Below are 24,318 nucleotides of genomic sequence, written 5' to 3'. Positions count from 1 at the left end.
GCCATCATCATCAAAGCACAATTCAGGAATGGAATTCCATTGGGTAGTGCCGTCAGCTATGGCATCCTCGACTACTGTCTGTTTATCTTTGTATTTTTGTTATTTTTAGTGTGTTTTAAAAAGTATGTGTTAATGTTCTCTGGTTTGTTTTATGGGGTCAGGGGAAACTTTTTTCAATCTCTTACCTTGGCGGGGAAATTTTTTTTTGGGGGGGTTTCCGGATCCTATCTCTGGTCGCTCTGCGGCCTAACATCATGGAGCTGGCGGCCTTGCTCTGGACTGACTTTGAGCCCCACCGCGGGACGTGGACTTGCCATCAGAGCCTGCGATCCCTTGCCTGGGATTGACGCTCCAACGTCAATGCGGAAGCTCCAAGCCGCAGGAGGTTCGACCAGCCCCGACCCGGGAGTCGGATCGTCCGGCATGGGGAGCTGAGATCCCTCTGATGCAGGAGCTTGATCCCCGCTGACACGGGCTTAACCACCGGATACGGGCGCCAAGATCGCCCCGACGGCAGAAGGTTTGAGTACCCCGACCGTGGGAGAACAAAAAAGGGAAGAAGATTTTTTTTGCCTTCCATCACAGTGAAGAATGTTGGGGAGTCGCTGTGGCGGATGTTTATGTTAAACATTTATTTGGCTGTCTTGCTTGCTCTTTATTGGTATGACTGTACGCAATCTGAATCTCACTGTTCCCCTTAATTGTTACGTGTGACAATAGACAAACTTTGAACCTTGAAACTTGAAACCTTGAATGGGATGGAATTCCGCCCAGCAATTGGATGAGTGCAGCCCCAACATTACTCAAGAAGCTTAGTAATGAGAAAAACATAATACTCAATTGAAAATAGACACAAAAAGCTGGACTACCTCAGCGGGTCAGACAGCTGAATATAACTTTATTGTTTTTTTAATTGTATTTATTGCATTTGGCTCGGAACTGATTTTGTATGCTGCGCCTTTCTGTATTTTTGATGGGGTTTATATCATTTTTTGTTTTGTTCTTTATGGTCACCCCCCCAATTCTTGCCGCTTTTCTGATACAGCGATGAAGGATTTCTAATGTAGGATTAGCTTTTGACGTTGACAGGTGGGGAAAGAGGGATCACCAGTGGTGATGTTTCTTGCACCTAATGCCCTTGTCGTTCATTGTGGTTGAAGTTATGGATTTGCAAGATGCTGTTGGATTGATGCATGCCATGGCCTCGGTAAGTTACTGATGACGAGGGTGATGGTGTGGGATGTTGATCTGTCCTGCTTGATGTCATGCGGCATGATAATGTTGGTCATAGAGTGATACTGTGTGGAAACCGGCCCTTCGGCCCAACTTGCCAAAACTGGCCAACATGTCCCAGCTACACTAGTCCCACGCCTTCTTTGGTCCATATCCCTCCAAACCTGTCCCTATCCATGTACCTGTCTAAAATCCCTGTCCCACAGTACGAGTTCATTCAAAGAGCTCTCCCGAGTTTGCCTTGATACGAATTCGGATATTTACGGTAATGGCTGCTCGTCGGTACTCGCGGCTCTCGTGGGACATATTTCAACATGTTGAAAAATCTTTACGAGTCTTAGCGAGTACTTGCCGTTAGCGTAACAAGCCGCTAAGAAACATCCCCGAGCTCCGACATTCCCGCTACATTCATTCTCTGTGCTTACCACGAGTTTGATTTATTATTAAACTCGAGAGAGCTCTTGAATGAACTCGTACAGTGGGACAGGGTTTTAACTGTTTCTTAAAGGATAGTATAGTTCCAGTCCCAACTACCTCCTCTGGCATCCACCGACATACCCAGCAATCCTCCAACCGGGCACTGAGATCCACCCTGGTCGCGATGCGCCGGCACCAGCAGGACCTCACACCAACACTCCCTGAACTTCAGGCCTCACTAACCCAGACCTGCAACGGACCCCAATTATATTTCATCCGCCGGAAGATCCACCTCTTCAATCAAAAATTCCTGGCCTACCTCAACTTCACCAAGGATCTTAAATTATCCCGCCTCCAGGCCGCTCCCAACGCCCTGCGACTCGACCACCCGCAGACTCCAGGCCGCAACTCTGGCCTGCATCGCCTGCCCAAGTCCCACGACACCATCTTGGCCACGAGGAGCGACTTCAATACTCACCAGGACGCCACCTTCACCAACCTCCACATCGATGCCGCCACCGACCCTCACCTGCCTACCGATGATACCCAGCCTCGCCGCTTCTACGGTAACTTGGACCCCAACCTGGACTCTGCACTGGGCCTGAAGCCTCCACGCTGCTCACTCCCTCTCTCCTGGGCTTAACTGCACTGGGTCCTAGTGCCCGTCTGCCCAGCCTTGCTAACCTCAGTGGCTGTTCCACTGATTCTCCCCCATCTCCCTCCAACTATGTCACCCCCGCTCTTCCCCACCCACATTACAGCCCTCTCACCCCCCCCCCCCCCACCCCCCCCCCACCTCCCACCCACCACCCCTCCAACACCCACAACCCCCCCCCCCCCCCCCCCCCCCCCCCACCCCACACATCGCCCCGTCCCCACCGAACGCCGGTGTCACCATCTCCCCCCCCCGACCTCCTCGTCCCGTCCTCAGCAGAGGTCTTACCTTTGTCCCCCTCCGTCCCCATCTCAATGAGTTCCGCGCCCACCACGACTTGGAGCTCTTCTACCGTCGCCTCCGCCTCACAGTGCACTTCCATGGGAAGGAGTCCTCGCCCCCCAATGATGACCCTTTTTCCCATCTCCAACGCACCCCCTCCTCGTGGAACCCCCCTCGTAACGTCCCGGCTCTGGAACTCTTTACCAGAACTGCCGCCGCGACGTCAACCGCCTCAACTTCTCCACTCCCCTGTCTCACTCCAATCTCTCCCCCCCTGAACGCACTGCCATTGAATCACTCCGCAAAAACCAAGATTGGGTCATCAAACCAGCCGACAAGGGAGGTGCCGTGGTAGCCTGGCGTGTCGATCTCTACAAAGCTGAGGCCACGCGCCAACTCTCGGACACCTCCTCCTACTTACCCTTGGACCATGACCCCACTGACGAGCACCAGGCCACCATATCTAGCACCATCACCGACTTCATCAATTCCCACGCCCTGCCTGACCAAGCTTCCAACCTCATCGTTCCCCAGCCCCGCACGGCCCGTTTTTACCTTCTCCCCAAAATCCACAAACCCGGCTCTCCCGGCAGACCCATTGTCTCTGCCTGTTCGTGCCCCACCGAACTCATCTCCACATACCTTGACTCCATACTATCCCCCTTGGTCAAATCCCTTCCCACCTATGTTCTAGACGCCTCAGACACTCTCTGCCGCCTCCACGCATTCCACTCTCTAGGCCCCCACCCCCTCATCTTCACCATGGATGTCCAGTCACTCTACACCTCCATCCCCCACCAGGATGGCCTCAAAGCCCTCCAGTTCTTCCTCGACCAGAGGAGCAACCTATACCCAGCCACTGACACTCTCCTCCGCCTAGCGGAGTTGGTCCTCACCCTCAACAACTTTACGTTTGACTCCTCCCATTTCCTCCAAACACAAGGCGTAGCTATGGGCACATGCATGGGCCCCAGCTACGCCTGCCTCTTTGTCGGGTATGTTGAACAATCCTTGTTCAATACGTACCAGGGCCCCATCCCCGACCTCTACCTCCGTTACATTGACGACAGCTTTGGGGTCACCTCCTGCACCTACACACAACTGACTGACTTCATCCACTTCACCACCAACTTCCATCCAGCACTCCAATACACCTGGACCATTTCCGACACTTCCCTACCATTCCTTGACCTCACCATCTCCACCGCAGGGGACAGACTTCTGACCGACATATACTACAAACCAACTGACTCGCATGGCTATCTGAACTACACGTCTTCCCACCCTGCCCCCTGTAAAGACTCCATCCCCTACTCCCAATTCCTCCGCCTACGCTGCATCTGTTCCCAGGATGAGACGTTCCACACCAGGGCATCGGAAATGTCCTTGTTCTTCAGGGAACGGGGATTCCCCTCCACCACCATAGATGAGGCTCGCACCAGGGTCTCATCCATACCCTGCAACACTGCTCTCTCTCCCCATCCCCGCACTCGCAACAAGGGCAGAGTCCCCCTAGTCCTCACCTTTCACCCCACCAGATGGCAAATACAACACATAATCCTCCGCCATTTCTGCCACTCCAACGTGACCCCACCACTCGCCACATCTTCCCATCTCCCCATATGTCTGCCTTCTGCAAAGACCGCTCCCTCCGCAACTCCCTTGTCAATTCTTCCCTTCCCTCACGTACCACCCCCTCCCCGGGCACTTTCCGTTGCAACCACAAGAAATGCAACACCTGTCCCTTCATCTCCCCCCTCAACTCCATTCAAGGACCCAAGCAGTCGTTCCAGGTGCGACAAAGGTTCACCTGTATCTCCTCCAACCTCATCCGCTGCTCTAGATGTCAGCTGATTTACATCGGGGAGACTAAGTGGAGGTTGGGCGATCGTTTCGCCGAACACCTCCGCTCAGTCCACAATAACCTACCTGAACTCCTGGTGGATCAGCACTTCAACTCCCCCTCCCATTCCCAATCTGACCTCTCTGGCCTGGATCTCCTCCATTGCCAGAGTGAGCAACGCCGGAAATTGGAGGAACAGCACCTCATATTCTGCCTGGGTTGCTTGCGTCCGGATGGCATGAACGTTGAATTCTACCAATTTTGCTAGCCCTTGCTGTCTCCTCCCCTTCCTTAACCCTCGAGCTGTCTCCTCCCATCCTCTCGGGCTCCTCCTCCTCCCTTTTTCCTTCCTTCTCCCCCCCCACCCCCCATCAGTGAAGAAGGGTTTTGGCCCAAAACGTCGCCTATTTCCTTCGCTCCATAGATGCTGCTGCACCCGCTGAGTTTCTCCAGCATTTTTGTGTACCTACCTCCTCTGGCAGCTTGCTCCATACACCCATCACCCTTTGTGTGAAAAAGTTACGCCTCATATTCCTATTAAATCTTCTCCCCTTCACCTTAAAATCCTTGGTGTAGCACTCATCCAGTTCTGTGGCAAGAAGTACATTGCACTACTGATGTGTGCCTTGCTGATGGTAGCAATGGGGCATCAGGACATGAGGATATGGACGATGCGTGGGCGATGATCTGATCTTGTAATCGGCATATTTAGAAACACGGAATTGCAGATGTTGGTTTAGTTTAAAGATACAGCATGGAAACGGGCCATTCGGCACACCAAGTCCATGCCGATCAATGATCACCCTTGCGCTAACTACAGTACACACCAGGGACGATTTACAGAAGCCAATTAGCCTACGAACCTACATGTCTGGGTAGGAAACTGGAGCACCAGGTGAAAACCCACACGATCACATGGAGAACGTACAAACTCTGTACAGACAGCACCCGCAGTCAGGATTGAACCCGGGTCCCTGGCATTGTCAGGCAGCTACTCAACCGGTGCGCCACTGAGTTTGGTTATTACAAAAGAAGGACACAAAGTGCTGAAGTAACTCAGCGTGCCAGGCAGCATCTCTGGAAAACATGGACTGCAAACATTTTTAGTCCCTAACTGAACCGTCACCTGTCCATGTTATCCAGGAATGCTTCCTGACCCGCTGAGTTACTCTAACAGTTCGTGCCTTTTTTTGTAAGCACCTTATTTATGCCGGTCCAGACAAATTTCAGATCAATGGTAACTTCAAACAGGTTGATGGCTGTGGTAATGCATTGAAGAGCATTAGCAGTTGGATTCTTGCTAATGATAAGTCAGTGCCGATAGCAATGCCAGACTCTTTATCTGGGTGTAGTCAGTGTTGCCTGTGTTCCAAAAGATGCTGCATTCTGTACATTACAACACTTCCCAAACTTTAATTGACCATGTAATCATGAAGTGAGACATTTAACTTGAAGGCCATCTATTTTTCTTTAAGCTAGTTTAAAACATGTTCTAATTCTGTATTTCCCTATTTTGAAATGTCATTTTCCCCTCCGTTTGGAGGATTAAAACATTATTTGGTAAACTTGGCTTTGCCAGTATAAACATGCATTGACAGCACTCTAAGGATAGTTGTAATTTGAGCTAGGCTGCATAAACTAGTTGGTTTTGGGGGAAAGGTTCTGTTGCTATTTATTTGATTGATGGTCTGTATAAAATGTGCGTTTAACTCTGTAACATCCTCTGTAATCTGACAGTTGAGAGTGACTTTCGACCAGCTATTTTGCATATATGACTGCTGTTAACAATTGGCGGATGTAGATAATCGCATCGTTTTATTTTGGTCATCATTAATGCACAGGGCCTTTCACTTTGACAAGCATCCAGATGTACTTTAATGATCAAGTTCGTATTCCAAAACCTGACGTCAAGTAGTTTGTGTAAAGTAAAGCTTTTTGTCAAATGAGCAACAGTTTTGGCTGTGTTCCAATGTGTCTGTGTCAAATACTTCCTTCAATCTGATAATGTATTTGCAGTCTGTATTGAAAAGGGTACTAACATGACTGAAATGTGAATCATTTTGGTGCTGTGTTTAAAAATACATCCAGCTCAAAAGCAAATGTTTGGATTAAATTGGAGATTTTTATTTTGGGTTGGCTGCAGATTAAAATGACCCTAAAAGGGTAAAATCTCATTGCATTTGCAGTAGCTCTGACTATTTGGACTGTTCAGCAAACGTTGTTCATCAGATAAACCATTTGTGGGCAAAAAGCTGAAAACATTATGTCTGCTTAATCTCATATACGGAACTACCGGTCACAGATGTCTTTTTTTTAACATGCAAAACTAAACGGCTTAATTGTTGAGAAATAACACAATTGTAGATGAAACTGCTGTACAAAAGTTCTGCAGCAACATTTCATTTAGAGATTGGGAATACAAATCCTCATTTAAGATAAACCAGATTGTAAATTACTAATTGAAACATTGATCTGATTGCATTAATTGGATGCCATGTTGGTGTTAGATTCAACAACTGAATTAATTATATGTAAAACGTGTTTCCTTTCATGGAGGTATGGCATTGGGTTTATCAGTCAATCTACAATTAACCGAAAGCCTTCACTTTGCACATGTATCCTGGGCAGCCCACTTCTAATTTTCTGTGTAGAAACCTAATCTAAGTGTGTAGGAAAGAACATGCTGGTTTTAGTTCCATTTGCACTACTTCTGAGTCTTTATTGTTCCTCCCCATTGCTTTGAGATTATGAAATGATCATTAACTACCATTTTTCCTGCTAAAATTATCTCTTAAATTTCAGGATCTTAGAGAAGTCCTAACGGCAGATCTATGTGTTGGAAGGAACTGCTGATGCTGGTTTAAACCGAAGATCGACACAAAATGCTAGGGTAACTCAGCGGGAAAGGCAGCATCTCTATAGAAGGAATGGGTGACATTTTGGGTCGAGTCTCTTCAGACTGAGAGTCAGGTGGGAGAGAGATACAGATAATGAAGTATAGGGTGTGAAAACAAGACCAAAGAGATGGAGATCAAGGAACATGTAGAATATCAATCAATCAACCTTTATTGTCATCTTGCAAGCAACAGTTGTACAGTGCAAAATGAAAAGACGTTTCCCAGTGAATAGCGGAGCATCGCACATGAAATTTAAAACATTTCACACATAATAACACTAAAAACAATCCAGTTAACAAGTAGACCTAGTTAACAATAGATAATTGTTAACTAGGTCCAGTGGTATGAATATTGACTTCAACTTCCAGTAACCCTTGCTTTCCCTCTCTATCCCTTCCACCCCCCCTTCCCAGTTCTCCAACCAGTCCGACTGTCCTCGATTACATTTTATCTCTTGTTTCCCTTGTTGCCGTATCTTAGCTAACAATCCCCTTTGTCTCATTTTCATACCTTCACACTTCCTTATCTCTGTATCTCCCTCTCTGACATTCAGTCTGAAGAAGGATCTCAACCCGAAATGCCACCCATTTCATCTCTGCAGAGATGCTGCCTGTCCCGCTGAGTTACTCCAGCTTTTGGTGTCTGTCAAACGGCAGCACTACTTGTGGTCAATGAACAAATGTGGTTTGGCTGCTTTGCTTACGTTTCCTTTTAACTGAACTACGTAGAAACCATTGTTGGTTTTCCGACAGGCATCTTCTTTCCCAGTGGAAGCCATGGTGATTTGTTATATGAATAATCATTTTTTCTGATAAATAGTTACATCAGTTTATGTGTAATTATGTGGTCCAAAACATTATTTTTCTTGGTCAACTACAGTTTTCTTTTCCCCTATAGATGACCCTGGGACATGAACAAGGTGCAGGAGCCCCTTGCCTGAAGTGCAAGGATAAATGTGAAGGATTTGAGCTCCATTTTTGGAGGTAATGTATGTTTAGTAAATAAAAAAAACCTCCCCTTTCCTGTGCTTTCAAATCCAGTGCTTTTCCTATATTAAACCTCTCTTGTTTCATCTCCTCCATAGGTAACTCCCTATTTCCCACTCTGCTCCCTCCTTTCGTCACCTACCAGTACAAGATGCTTGGTCTACAGATTTCTTTGTAGGATTTTAAAGAAATTATTCTGTAGCTTCAGGAAAGGGCTTGTTTTAAAGAAATGTCTTTGCATTTTATTTTATGAAAAGAAATGATCAATTGATGTGATAACACTGTCCTTGTCTCATTGTGATGTACGAAAGAACTGCAGATGCTGGTTTAAATCGAAGGTAGACACAAAATGCTGGAGTAACTCGGAGGAACAGGCAGCATCCTCTCCAGAGATGCTGCCTGTCCTGCTGAGTTACTCCAGCATTTTGTGTCTACCTTCATAATGGTGGACTATAAGCCAGTTGGAAACTGAATAACTATTTATTTGACCTCTGTGCATTTCCATCTGAACCCTTTTTAAAAAGAGAATAACAACTATTCTAATTAAGTACAATGGGATTTAATTGGACTGAAATGAGAATTGTTATTTAATTAGGTATTTTATTGAATAATTTGGATTATTTTATCCATGGTGGGTTGTGTGGTTCCTTACTAACAAACCAATAGGCATTTACCAGGAAGCATCAGAATGCCTGGTTTGTGTCTTGTATCTATAGATTTAAATGTTATAAATTCAGTGAGTCGTTTGTGCTTCTAGTTTGTAATTATAATTTTTGTAGTGCCTCAGCCATGATCACAATGAATGGTGGTGCTGGCTCGAAGGGCCAAATGGCCTCCTCCTGCACCTATTTTCTATGTTTCTAACTCAACTTTTGCATCAAATGTTCATGACAGTATGTAAGAAAAGCAAACTTTGAAATTGTTCCACAATAAGTCTGAAACCTTTGAATTATCCTGAACTTAGGGCGGCAGGGTGGCATAGCAGTAGAACTATAGTGGCCTTACTGCCCGAGACCAGGGTTCGATCCTGACGACGGGTGCATGTCTGTTCAGAGTTTGTACGTTCTCCCCGTGACCTGCGTGGGATTTCTCCAAGTTCTTTGGTTTCCTTCCACACTCCAAAATGTACTGGTTTGTAGGTTAATTGGCTTGGTATAAAGTTTAAAAAAATTGTAGGGTATGGTAGTGTGTAAGATGGTATTAATGTGCGGCAATCGCTGGTTGGCGTGGACTCGGTGGACTATCTCTAAAGGTTCAATGTTTGCAAAACTGTTTTTAAATGGCTTTAAGGTCAATTTATGGAGTAAAAACTGATGAGACTATTCATTGTCATAAATGATTGGCAATATATCCAGTATTTTTCTAAGCAATTGAACCCTAACTTAAGGGCTTGTCCCACTAGGCGACTCTTTGGGCGACTGCCCGAGACTAGTTTTAATGGAATTCACCTATGACACATTGGCGACAACACCTACGTCAACCTACGACAACCTATCAACATTGGCGACGATAAATTTTTCAACATGTTGAAAACTTTGCGGTAGTCTCCTGTAGTCCCCAAAAAAATTGTCTAAGTGGGACAGACCCTTAAGCAGACCCTCTGAAAGGAAGAAATTACATGAATAATTCCAACAGAGAAAATGTTTAGTTTAGAGATACAGCGAGGAAACAGCCCTTCAGCCCACCGGGTCCGCCCTGACCAGCGATCCCCGCACATTTACACTATCCTACACCCACAAGGGACAATTTTTACATTTACCAAGCCAATTAACCTACAAACCTGTAGGTCTTTGGAGTGTGTTAGGAAACCCACGCAGGTCACAGGAGAGAACGTTCAAACTCCATACAGACGGCACCCGTAGCCGGGATCGAACCCGGATGTCCGGCGCTGCGTTCGCTGTAAGGCAGCAACTCTACTGCTGTGCCGCCGTGACCGCCCTGAAAACTGTTATAATCCACTTTCTGTTTGAAAGTCAGTCTGAGCCTATTTAAAACTTTTGATGATTTTGCAGAATTTCTGAAGCTCCGTCTGAAAGCCACTAAAACCACTTTGCTGTCTTTGTTCGAGGCGTACCATTGCCCGATCCCTGAACATCGATGACTGCATTGGTGCCACCTCCTGCAGCCACACACAACTCACTGACTTCATCCATTTCACCACTAACTTCCATCTGGCACTCAAATACACCTGGACCATTTCCGATATTTCCCTACCATTTCTAGACCTCACTATCTGCATCGCAGGTAACAGACTACTGACCAACATCTACTATAAACCCACTGACTCCCATGGCTATCTGGACTACACTTCTTCCCACCCTGCTTCCTGTAAGGACTCCATCCCCTATTCCCAATTCCTCTGTCTACGCCGCATCTGCACCCAAGCTGTCCTCATTCTTCAGGGAACGGGGGTTCACCCTCTTCTACCATAGATGAGGCTCTCACCGGGGTCTCTTCTATACCCTGTAACTCTGCTCTCACTCCCCATCCTCCCACTCCTAACAAGGGCAGAGTCCCCCTTGTCCTCACCTTCCTCCCTACCAGCCGTCACATAGAACAAATAATCCTCCAACATTTTCGCTACCTCCAATGTGACCCCACCACTTGCCACATCTCCTCCCCTGTCTGCTTTCCACAAAGACCGCTCCCTCCGTAACTCCCTGCTCCATTCATCCCTTCCCACCCAAACCACCCTCTCTCCTGGCACTTTCCCTTGCAACTGCAGGAAATGCTACACTTGTCACTTTACCTCCCCCCTTCACTCCATTCAAGGACCCAAGCAGTCTTTCCAGATGGGGCAGAGGTTCACCTGCACCTCCTCCAACCTCATCTATTGCATCCGCTGCTCTAGGTGTCAGCTGCCTTACATCGGTGAGACCAAGCGTAGGCTTGGCGATCGCTTCGCCCAACACCTCTGTTCGGTTCTAAGTAATCAACCTGATCTCCCGGTGGCTCAACACTTCAACTCCCCCTCCCATTCCGAATCCGACTTTTCTGTCCTGGGCCTCCTCCATGGCCAGAGTGAGGTCCACCATAAATTGGAGGAGGAGCACCTCCTATTTAGCTTGGGCAGTTTGCAGCCCAGCGGCATGAACATTGACTTCTCCAATTTCAGGTCGTCCCTGCTTCCTCCTCTCCTTCTCAGCTCTCCCTCAGCCCACTGTCTCTGCCTCCTCCTTTCTTCTTCTCTCCCAACTCCCCCCCGCCCCCCCCCCCCCCCCCCCCCCCCCCCCCCCCCCCTCTCAAAGACTGTATGAAGAAGGGTCGCAACTAGAAATGTCACCCAAGTCCTTTCCGTCCTATTGATGAGTTATCTTTGAATTGATGAGCATAGTCATTCAAGGCCGGGCTAAACATTTCCATTTAACTGTCTTGGAAATATTGTGCGGATTGTACTAGGTTTGTTTAGCATTCAATGGGATACTTTCTCATATACATCATAGAATTAAAGCATGCTATAGCCTAGAAACAAAGCAATTACCTCATCAAATCTACCACTGCTCTGATCCCTACACGCTTTTCTATGGATAAAAGCACACCAACCAGCTGACTTGGCAAATGCCCATTACTGTTACGATGATAATAAGCACTTTTTTCCTCTTTTAAAATCTTACAGTCATAACCTAAGATGTAATTTGTTGCTGGCAATTCCAATTTAAAACTATCCTGCATAACAACAATGACTTTTTTCTCCAATGTGAATTCCTTGACAATGCTGCTGCCTGTTTACTAACTTACCAAGTCACATTTGGAGGCAATTCAGATTTCGGAATGGTCCACCTTGCTTGCAAAATTTGCTTTAATCAGAGTTATAATCTAGGACTACTATTCAATGGTGTTTTTTGACTGTGAACTTTTACATGCAAGAGCAACAAAAATGGACAATAAAGTTAGATTGTGAAGAAAAACTGGCACTGTTTTGCCAAACATTTATCCTAAAATCACCATGGCAAATGTCAGCTGTTCACTTCCGCTGTTTTCTACCTTCAGTTCCCTCTTGTAATTACCTTATTTTCTATCTTTTTTTTTTGCCTGAAAATTTAGGTCGCTGTGCTTCACAGTCACCCCGACTAGCACAGAAAATGTCAGCTCAAAAATCCGCCGTTTTCCATGTTTTTAACGGGTGGGAAAGTGCGTGTTTCCCCATTCACTTACATGTACTGATCTGACATATGTCCTCCAGTTAAAATTTTCGGTCACGTGAGGGGGGATCTACGCTCATTTGACCTTTGGTGAAATCACCCTATAGAACTTTTTATCCCAGGTGGGAAATTGATCTGCGAACAATCATAAACCCCCCCCACAAAATACATGAAACATGAAATTAAAGTGACAAGAGAAAAGGCTTGAGGGATTTGCAAAGATTGGGGGGGGGAGAGGGGAGTTTACCCCACAACAGAAGGGGGAGGAATTGTAAAGTCTGATAGCCACAGTGAAGAAGGATCTCCTGTGGCATTCTGTCCACAGTTCTAACTAAGATAAGCATTATGATTCCTAGTCCTAAATGTTGCTGAACTCTGCACTTCTTGCTTCCCTGCTTCTGTTGAGTGTGCAGACTGTGCCCATAATGATGGCTTTTCCATAGTGATGAATTGCTTCTGATTTGGACCACTCTAGATGGGGTGCAATAGGCTGAACATACTCAAATGAAATTGCTTATAACCCTCCTTTATATTGAAAACGATTGATGGCAAACCAGCCCAACTACTCTTTTAAACAAAACATGTCTTTGGTTGTCACTGAACTAATCTAGCAGAAACCTATCCAAAAGTTCCTATGTATCTTTTAAATATGTTTCTGAACCAAGGAAATCCTACTGGAATCCACTGAAGTGCTTATTTTGTTAATGTGACAAGCAGTGGGAAGAGACATGCAAACTGGTTTAATTTTAAATTCAAGTTAAAACATGCATTTATACTCAAGTCATATGTTTGTGTGTGTGTGTGTGATATAACATGACGAACATATGACCTCTGGTCCTAGAATCTCACACCAGTGGAAACATCCTCTCCACATCCATTCTATCCACGCCTTTCACTATTCAGTAAGTTTCAATGAGGTTCCCCATCATCATTCTGACCTCCAATGAGTACAGGTCCAGTGCCTACAAGCGCTCATCATATGTTAACCCACTCATTCATGGAATAATTCTCGTAAATCTCCTCTGTACGCTCTCCAACGCCAGCACATCCGTCCATCGATATGGTGTCCAAAACTGTTCACAAGACTCCAAATGCGGTCTGACTAATGCCGTGTAAAGCCTCAGCATTACATCCCTGTTTTGTATTGTAGCCCTCTTGAAATAGATGCCAGCATTGCATTTGCCTTCCTTACTACCGATTCAACTTGCAAATTAACTTTTTATGAATCCTGCACTCACAAGTCTATTTTTTATCTCCAATTTCCAAAACTTCTCCCCATTTAGAAAATAGTCTTTATTGCCTTTATTGCTTCTACAAAAATGCATGACTCCACACTTTGCTACATTGTATTCTATCTACCACTTCTCTGCCCACTCTCCCAACTTGTCCAAGTCCTTCTGTGGAGTCCCTGCTTTCTCTACACAACCTGCCCCTCCACCTACAGTGCCCTCCAGAATGTTTGGGTCAAAGTCCCATCATTTATTTATTTGCGTCTGTACTCCCCCCCCCCCCCCCCCCCCCCATTTCACGGCACCATAATATTTGGGACACAGCAATGTCATGTCAATTAAAGTAGTCGTGTTTAGTATTTTGTTGCATATCCTTTGCTTGAAGTCTGCGATTCATGGACATCACCCGTTGCTGGGTGTCTTCTCTGGTGATGCCCATGATGCACAGACACATCTGCACTTTAGTCTGTTTGAACTGTTTTGACTATTTTACTGTTGTAATGTTCTTTTTACAAACCATGTTCTCGGGGTATCTAAATCTAAATTTTATTAGTTATTTAAGTTATGACATCAGATGGAAGCTGCATACCAAATCTCGTTGCGCTTATGTTCAATGACAATAAAATTTATTATTATTATTATTGTCATGCTGTAGAATGAACTGCTGGCCAATGAGTTTTGAGGCATTTGTTTGAACTTGAGCAGATAAGATAAGTCTATACACTTCAGAGTTCATTATGCTACTACCATCAGCAGTTGTATTATCAATGAAGATAAGTGAGACAGTACCTTCAGCAGCCATGCATGCCCAGGACACAACACCCCCACCACTGTGTTTCACAGATGAGGTGGTATGCTTTGGATCTTGGGCAGTTCCTTCTCTCCTCCATACTTTGCTCTTGCCATCACTCTGATAAAAGTTAATCTTCGTCTCATCTGTCCACAAGACCTTTTTGCAGAACTGTATTTGTTCTTTTAAGTACTTCTTGGCAAACTGTAACCCGGCCATCATATTTTTACAGCTAACCAGTGGTTTGCATCTTGCAGTGTACCCTCTGTATTTCTGCTCATGATTTCGTCTGTGGACAGTGGTCATTGACAAATCCACACCTGACTCCCTAAGAGTGTTTCTGATCTGTCAGACAGGTTGTAATGTATTCATGCATATTCATTATATGCTAATGAGTTGGTCTTGTATATAAGTAGGGAATGTTGGGTAATAAATCTCTCTTGTGATCCAGCCAGCCTGCGTGTAAGTTATTGTTCATTCTACTGTCCGGAATATAACAAAATTGACGACGAGGATGGGATAGAGTTTGTGAACTCATCCTTTAAATACAGTGCAGGACTGTTTTACAACGCGCAGGATTGTTTAAACAGTCAATACGGAGTTGTCGCAGTTGTTTGCGAGCTGGACACGAGAGGCCTGCAGATCCTTCTAGGCAGGGGGCTGTAGTAAAACAGCAGCTGGATAAATTGGCAAGAGTTTGTCAGGCTATCTCTATGTTGTGTCTACGTGGCAAGATGTCGTCCTTGGGAGTGTACAAGATTATTGACTGAGTTTTCTTTGTCGAATTCCTCAAGCTGAATAGTCTTTGTACAGCTAAGTTTTAGGTGAATTGTTACACCAGAACAGACAGGAATTTGGGGTTTTGAACGGACCTTTTATTTAATTTTTAAAAAAAAAAGAGAACGACACGATGGCAGTGTCCACAGGCTACATTGGGAACCTTGGAACTTTTGACAAGAGTAGAGAGCCATTCAGCTCCTACATGGAGAGAGCAAACATGTTTTTCACGGCAAACAATATATTAGAGATTAGTGGTGAAGGAGAGATAGTGACTGAAACAAATAAGGCCGTTTGTGAACGCATGAAAGCGATTCTGCTCACGGAGATCGGTCCTGAAGTGTACGGTACACTCGTGAATCTCCTTGCGCCCTTAAAGGCAAAAGACCTGCCATTCAATGACATTATGAATAAGTTGGAGGAGCACTTCAACCCAAAGCCTCTGGAAATTGCAGAAAGCTATAAAATTGGCACTAGACACCAGAAGCAGAATGAGACAATCAATGAGTACATTATTGCCTTGAAAAACTTAAGTTTACACTGTAACTTTGGAACATTTCTTGGACGAGCACTACACGACAGATTTGTTTGTGGTCTAGTGGATGAACGAATTCAGTCCAAACTGATGAACACTCCAGATCTCGCATTCGAGAAAGCATGCAAGATTACTACCACAATAGAGATGGCATCAAAGGATGCTCGCGAGTTTTGTCCACCACGGACTGCAGTGGCCGTTTAGAGTCACAAGGCAGTGCCTATGGCCAAACCAAGAGGCGCTAAACCAAAACCAAAGTATGGCGGGAGCTCCAAGTGCAACGCAGATGCGTTGTCCCGGTTGCCCCATGAGAACTCTGACGTGGGAAGCGAGAACTCAATCTACACAATGCAAGTGGTAGATGAAGACTTTCCAGTGAATGCAACAGAAACAAAGAAAGACAATGTGCTGGTGGGTTTATGAACAGACATTGAATGGTTGGACTGAAATCAATAGTGGATTGAACTCAGTTCTGAACTCAGAGCTGAAACCTTTCCATAATCAACGCCATGAATGATCATGTGAGCAGGGATGCGTTAAATGGGGTTACAGAGTGGTACCAGGGTCTTTCAGAAACAAAATTATGAACGAACTTCATGCCGAACATCCTGGCATAGTAAGCATGAAGTCAATTGCCAGAAGTTTTGTGTATTGGCCTGGTATTGACAGTGACATTGAGTCACTGGTGAGCAAATGTAGTGTCTGCCAATATTGCCGGAGTAAACCACCAAAAACACAACTGCAACCCTGGTCATGGCCAAGTAGATCTTTTCAGAGAGTTCATGTAGATTTTTGCGAAAAGGGTAATGATCACTTTCTGGTGCTGGTAGATAGTCATTCCAAATGAGGTTAAGCATATGGGGTCAAGCACTACTACTGAACGTACCATAGATGAGTTGAGATCAATTTTTGCATGCCATGGTTTACCGGAAGATCTTGTTTCTGACAACGTGCCTCAATTTCGTTCAGAACAGTTCAAAGAGTTCATGCAGCGGAAAGGTGTAAAACACACACTTGTTCCCCCATACCATCCAGCCTCTAACGGGGCGGAGGAAAGGTCTGTTAGAGTTGTCAAAGACGCTCTCAAGAAACAGGTTTTGCAGGGTAGTTCAAAGCTCAGCATGAAACATCGTTTGGCTAGTTTCTTGCTGAAGTACAGAACCACAGAACACAAAACAACGGGTTACTCACCTGCAGAACTGTTGATGAAGAGAAGACTAAGAATAAGCCTAAGTCTAGTTCAACCCAATTTGGCTTTGAGAGTTAAACAAAAACAATTGTCAAAAACGTCACTTCGACTCCCACAAAAAGGAGAGGTACTTCAAGCCAGATGAGCAGGTTTGTGTTCTCAGTTCTCCCAACAAGTCCAGTAGAGACAAATGGGACGTTGGGAAAATAGTGGAAGTGTGTGGAACAAAAAGATACTTAGTTGAAGTTGGAGATAGGATCAAAAGTGTTCATGTTGATCAAATGATTCCAGCCAAAGATGAACCAAAAACTGAACATGAAGTCCTAATCTCCGAGTCTTTATCAGAAAGTGAGTTGGAAGAGCCAACTGTGATTGAAACACAAAGTTCAGTTAGTACAGACAAAGAAACAGATTCCTCTGGTCAAAGTCAGAGTACTAAAACAGAGCCAAACAAGTCTACAGTTGAGTCAACACCTAAACCTGTTACTGTTAGACGATCAGGCAGGATCCATAAACCAGTTGTCAGATTAGGTTTTTAAATTAAGTAACTCACTGTCTAGGTAGATAGAAAATGTGTAAATATGTAAAATAAATATATTGTGTTATCATTTAAAATTGAATGAAAACTGGTTTAAATCAAGTATCATAACAAGAAAATTGTAACTGTGTACTTAGATTTAATACTTAAAAAAGGAGAGCAGTGTAATGTATTCATGCATATTCATTATATGCTAATGAGTTGGTCTTGTATACAAGTAGGGAATGTTGGGTAATAAATCTCTCTTGTGATCCAGCCAGCCTGCGTGTAAGTTATTGTTCATTCTACTGTCCGGAATATAACACGGGTGTTTGAGGATTTTTCTTTATTATAGAGAGAATTCTTCTGTCATCAGCTGTGGAGGTCTTCCTTGGCCTTCCAGTCCCTTTGCGATTAGTAAGGTCACCAGTACTCTCTTTCTTCTTAATGATGTTCCAAACATTTTGGTAAGCCTTAACGTTTATTCGTGTTTCTCAGTTTCATAACGGTTAATTTGACAACTTTGGTCCTCATGTTGATAAACAGCAATACAAGTTTCCAAATATGATGGAAAGACTGGAGGAAAGACCAGGTGCTGGGAGCTCTCTTATGCCTGCTTTAAAGAGGCAATTAAACACACCTGAGCAATTACAAACGCTTGTGAAGCCATGTGTCCTAAACATTATGGTGCCCTGAAATGGGGGGACCATGTATAAACACTGCTGTCATTTCTACATGGTGAAACCAAAATGTATAAAAATGACTTTTATTAAAGGGAGAGTTAGATAGCGCTCTAGGGGCTAGTGGAATCAAGGGATATGGGGAGAAGGCAGGCACGGGTTATTGATTGGCGGCGATCAGCCATGGTCACAATGAATAGCTCAAAGGGCCGAATGGCCTCTTCCTGCACCTATTTTCAATGTTTCTATGTAAAATCTGACAATGTGCACTTTAACCACATGTGATATTTTTTCTATTACAAATCTCAAATTGTGGAATATAGAGGCAAATAAATAAATGATGGGTCTTCGTCACAAACATTATGCAGGGCAATGTATCTTTGCGTCAAGTCGCCCCGTTATCATGATGCAAAGAGGCTTGGCCACAGAGCAATTCAAACGCCTTCCATGTGTCCAAAACATTATATTAAAGGGAGAGTAGATAGAGCCGTGAAGAGTGCAGCGGCCCCAGCACGGGTTATTGATTGGCGGCAATCCCATGCGGAACTCCGCTAGTCTTCTGGCAGCCAACCAGAAAATCTGACAATGCCTTTATTGCCAGTCTTTATTTCCATTACAAATCTCAAAATTCCCTGGATTCTCTCTTACTTCTTAATTAAAGGAACAACACCCTAGCTACTTTATAGTCCTCTGGAGCACCTCACACTAATAGTTAGTGAAGACACAAAGATCTTTATTGCCAGTTCTCCCACAAATCTCCTCCTCTAGCGTAATTAAAGGAACAACACTCAAGTATTTCAGATAAATCCTCTCAGGTCTTGGGGAATTATCCATCTTGCTGCTCTTCAAGACACCAATACCCCTCCTTGGTAATCTCAAACTCCCCTTGCATTTACATATTCTTCACCCTGATCTCACTGTCCTCCAAGGTAGACACAAAGAGTAACTCAGTGGGTGAGGCAACATCTCTGGAGAGAAGGAATGGGCGACCTTTCAGGTCAATCTGAAGAAGTATCTCGACCCAAAAGGTCGCCCATTCCCTCTCTGCCGAGATGCCGCCTCACCCGCTGAGTTACTCCAGCATTTTGTGTCTACCTTCAATTTTACCAGCATCTGCAGTTCTTTCCTCCACTCGCTGTCCTCCATGTCCTTCTTGATAAAAACAGATACAAAGTACTTGTTTAATACTTCCCCATCCATACTGCATCCCTAGACCAAGCACAAATTCCCTCCTTTATCCTTGAGTTGGCCTACCTTCTCCCTGACTGACCTAGTGTTTTAATATAGGTATAAATAAGCAGCTTTGAGTCTTTCTTCAATCTCACTCACCGAAGCCATTTCCTGGCCCATTTTGGCCCCTTTAATCATCCACTTAAGTTATATTCTCCTTTCTTCATATTCCTCGGAGGTCCCTCCTGTAATTACATTTCCATAATGTCCAGAACATCATAGTCCAAGCATCAATCCAGCCTCTAAGTTCATCTACTTTCTCCACAATACTCCTTGCATTGCAATAAACACACTTCCATCAGCATCACCTCTTTGGCTTCATCTCTCCCTGTCTGTCTTTCCTTTGAGACTAACTGGTCCTGACCTCAACACCAGCAAAACCAAGGAACTGATTGTGGACTTTGGAAGGAGGAGGAGGGGGACCCACAGCCCCATTTATATCAATTATATTATAATCAGATGGTTGAAAGGGTCAAGAGCTTCAAATTCCTGGGCGTGCACATCTCTGAAGATCTTTCCTGGTCCGAGAACACTAATGCAATTATCAAGAAAGTTCATCAGCGCCTCTACTTCCTGAGAAGATTACGGAGAGTCGGTTTGTCAAGGAGGACTCTCTCTAACTTCTACAGGTGCACAGTAGAGAGCATGCTGACCGGTTGCATCATGGCTTGGTTCGGCAACTTGAGCGCCCTGGAGAGGAAAAGACTACAAAAAGTAGTAAACACTGCCCAGTCCATCATCGGCTCTGACCTTCCTTCCATTGAGGGGATTTATCGCAGTCGCTGCCTCAAAAAGGCTGGCAATATCATCAAAGACCCACACCATCCTGGCCACACACTCATCTCCCTGCTACCTTCAGGTAGAAGGTACAGGAGCCTGAAGACTGCAACAACCAGGTTCAGGAGTAGCTACTTCCTCACAGCCATCAGGCTATTAAACCTGGCTCAGACAAAACTCTGTTTATTAATAACCCATTTTCTGTTATTTGCACTTTATCAGTTTATTTATTCATGTGTGTATACTGTATATTTATATTATGGTATATGGACACACTGATCTGTTTTGTAGTAAATGCCTACTATGTTCTGTGTGCTGAAGCAAAGCAAGAATTTCATTGTCCTATCAGGGACACATGACAATAAACTCACTTGCACTTGCACTCTGCCTTACCACCAATCCATCCTTTTTCTGACCTACTCCCTGGGATCCCACTCGAACCCACTATACTGGTTCTCACCTCTGGTCCACGTTCACAACCTTGCCCACCTCCATCTCTGTCTAATGTTGAAATCCTATTTAACAGCTGCCTATCTCAACTCCACACTTGACTGAACCTAAACGTCACCCATTCCTTCTCTCCAGAGATGCTGCTTGTCCTGCTAAGTTGCTCCAGCATTCTGTGTCTATCTTTTAACTTTTCCCATATTTGCCTCTGGGTTCCACTCTGCTACTTGTATTTTGTCCTGTACCTAGCCTTGCTTTCTCTCTTGTTTCCCAGACCTGCAAGGTACGACTTTCTCTCCAACCCTTCCCCCCCCACCCTACTTCGTTAATAGCTTCCAGACTTTTTCCCCCGTCCCGGCCCCTTGCAACTCTATTTCTTCTTTTGTTCAACCTCTGACTCTCTCAGCATTTTGTTGCCTGCGTTCTGTCTCGAGAATTTCCTCTCTAAATGTTGGTGCTTTTCGTCACCGCTCAATCCTTGGATCATCAGCCTGATCGCACACCAAGGCTTGGATGTTCATATCCATCTGAATTTGTTAGTCCATGCACATTTTTTTTATTACATTAAACCAAAGCACGGTGGTTTTCAATTAAATGTTGGTGTGTTTTTTATATTACATTACTTATATACAATTTCTAACTAATAAGCAACATTTTCAGTACAGTTTTGACCAGTATTTTTTCTTGATGCAGCACCAGTACAACATTAAAGATGTGGTGTGACAGGCAGATAGAGTAATGAAGATGTCAAGTCAAGTTTATTTGTCACATACACATTCGAGATGTGCAGTGAAATGAAAAGTGCCAATGCTTGCGGACTGTGCAAAAAAAAAAACGAACTAACAAACTTCAAACGGAATGGAACAGAATCACATATTCACATATTACATATTTGTGGGAGGGTGGGAAGAAAAAAGAAAAAAAACAGCAATTTAAAAAAACAGTAGAGTGGTACAGTAAAGTTAGTCCCTGGTGAGATAGGAGTTTACAGTCCTAATGGCCTCTGGGAAGAAACTCTTTCTCAACCTCTCCATTCTCACAGCATGGCAACGGAGGCGTTTGCCTGACCGTAACAGTAGGAACAGTCTGCTGCTGGGGTGGAAGGGGTCTCCCATGATCTTATTGGCTCTGGAGTTGCACCTCCTGTTGTATAGTTCCTGCAGGGGGGCGAGTGAAGTTCCCAATGTGCGTTCGGCCAAACGCACTACTCTCTGCAGGGCCTTCTTGTCCTGGGCAGAGCAATTCCCTAACCAGATTGTAATATTCCCGGATGCTTTCCACAGCCTCTGAGTAGAAGCACTGGAGGATCCTCGGAGACACTCTGAATTTCCTCAATTGCCTGAGGTGGTAAATGCGCTGCCTTGCCTTACTCACGAGTGCTGTGGCGTGTGATGTCCATGTCAGATCCTCTGAGATGTGGACACTCAGATATATAAAACAGTTCACCCTATCCACAGTATCCCCATTTATCCTCAATGGAGTGTACGTCCTCGGATGATGTGCCCTCCTAAAGTCCACGATCAGCTCCTTAGTTTTTTTGACATTCAAGAGGAGGCTGTTGTCCTGACACTAGAGTGCTAGATCAGCCACCTCCTCCCGGTAGGCCTTCTCATCGTTGTCTGGAGATCAGTCCCACCACCACAGTATCATCAGCAAACTTGATTATCGAGTTGGAGCTGAACCTAACCACACAGTCATGTGTGTACAGGGAGTACATTAGGGGGCTGAGGACGCAACCTGAGGCGATCCTGTGCTCAGGGTTAGGGACTTTGATGTATTCCCTCCCATCTTGACTACCTGCGTCCCGGCGGTGAGAAAGTCCAGGGCCCAGGCACACAGGAGGGTGTTGAGCCCCAATTACAGCAGCTTCCCGGTGGGGACTATCGTGTTGAAGGCTGAACTATGAACAGCATTCTCACGTAGCCCCCCTTCTTGCCAAGATGAGAGAGAGCGGTGTGCAAAACCTGGGAGACCGCATCGTCCGTGGATCTATTCGGACTGTATACGAACTGTAACGGGTCCATGTTGCGAGGGAGGAAGGCGCAGATGTGTTTCTTGACCAGCTTCTCAAAGCATTTCATGACTACCGAGGTGAGGGCCACCGGACGGTAGTCATTCAGACAAGCTGGGGAGGAATTTTTAGGTACCGGTACATCTTTTGAAGCAGGCAGCGACCACGGACTTGTCCAGGGAGAGGTTGAATATTGTATTACAAGTGAATATTGTAGTGAATATTATAAGAAGGCTTTTGGGACATCAGGCAAGGAATTGAGTATAGAAGATGGGGTGTTATGTTACAGTTATAATGACTATAGTGAGGCCAGTTTTGTGTTCTGTTTTGATCGCACTGCTTTCTGAAAGATGCTGTTAAGCTGGAGAGGGCACAGAGAATTTTCACAGGGATTTTACCAGGACCTGAGGGCCTGAACTGTAAGAGAGACACCAGCAACATGCCTGAAATTCAAGTCAGGAACAGAAGTTAGCGGAGGTTGCTATTACTAAGGAGAAGGTTCTTGGGAAGCTGAAAGATCTGAAGGTGGATAAGTCACCTGGACCTGATGGACCACCATTTTCCAATTCTGCTTTGGCACCTGATCCATATGCTGCCTCATAGTCAGTCTGCTTGTCCAACACCCAGGACTAGATAAACTGAAATTGCTTTCCATCGAATGTTGGGAAGACCAAGACCATTGTCTTCAGTGTGCATGGCAACTGCATATGTTGCCCATTGATTCCATTCCACTTTGGCAATGGTCTGAGGCAGGAGCCAACTGTTTATTAAGGTGTCATTGTTGCCCATAGAATAAGTTGTTAATATTACAAATACATCCATCCAAATCCATGGCCGTGCATCTCTTGCAGTGCCTGACTGCCCCATCCAAAGCTCCTCAGTTTTTGAATCTTTCATCAAAGCCTCTAGACTATTCTCATAGAAACAAGGAACTGCAGAATCTGGTATACGAAGAAAGAAACAAAGCACTGGAGTAACTCAGTGGGTCAGGCACCATCTCCGGAGAACATGGATAGGTGACGTTTATGGTCGAGCTCTTCTACATTTTAGGTCCAGGGCCTGAACACGAAATGTCACCTATCCATATTCTCCAAAAATTCTGCCTGACCTGCTGAGTTATTTTGCGTCTTTTCTTTGTGGCAATTCTTGTACTGCTCTGTGTAGCTTCTCACCTTCCACTAGACACAAATGAGATCTCATCCAAATTGCGGTCATCAACACACACCAAGTCACAGTATTCTCCTCAGCACCTCGGTTTCAATATTTTTAATTATTGTCCATATCCCACCATCTCTCTTTGATGTCAGTGTTCCTCCAGTTCCTCTCTATTGCATGTATACACTTTTGTTTGCTACTCACTTGATAACCTTGGGCAAGGCCTGGACCTTCCCTAAACACCCTCCCTAAGCCGTCTCCCTCCATGTAACTAACCTACATCTGTGTGATGTAGGCGGCGCGACTCTCGTCAGCAGCGGCCTCTGCAGCCCGTGTGCGTTTTTTTTGTGTGGGCTGATTTTTTGACTGACTGAGGTTCGTAATTCCAACCAGAATTGACAGCATCTCCTATCTCTAAGACTGAGGCCAATACGTGATGTAATATGGACTCTGAAACATTCCAGCTCTGGACCCCTGTCTTGCTGGAATTCTCAGCATTATCTTGGAGTTGCTCTCGCTGACCCAA

At 45.1% G+C, this 24,318-nt stretch overlaps 1 protein-coding gene across 1 annotated transcript in view; it reads left to right on the top strand.

Annotated features, from left to right (window-relative positions):
- The window catches only part of tes (testis derived transcript (3 LIM domains)), a 64,950-nt gene that overhangs the window by 4,417 nt on the left and 36,215 nt on the right, over positions 1-24,318 (top strand). Inside the window, exon 2 of the mRNA XM_055650869.1 lies at positions 8,225-8,310. Within this exon, the coding sequence (XP_055506844.1) occupies positions 8,225-8,310 (86 nt within the window). The remainder of the gene's footprint in view (positions 1-8,224; positions 8,311-24,318) is intronic.

This window comes from Leucoraja erinacea, chromosome 19 (genome assembly GCF_028641065.1).
Source record: "Leucoraja erinacea ecotype New England chromosome 19, Leri_hhj_1, whole genome shotgun sequence".
In the NCBI taxonomy this organism is placed as follows: domain Eukaryota; kingdom Metazoa; phylum Chordata; class Chondrichthyes; order Rajiformes; family Rajidae; genus Leucoraja; species Leucoraja erinaceus.
The sequence above is the reverse complement of the archived record's forward strand: the minus strand, read 5'-3'. Positions and strand labels throughout refer to the sequence as shown.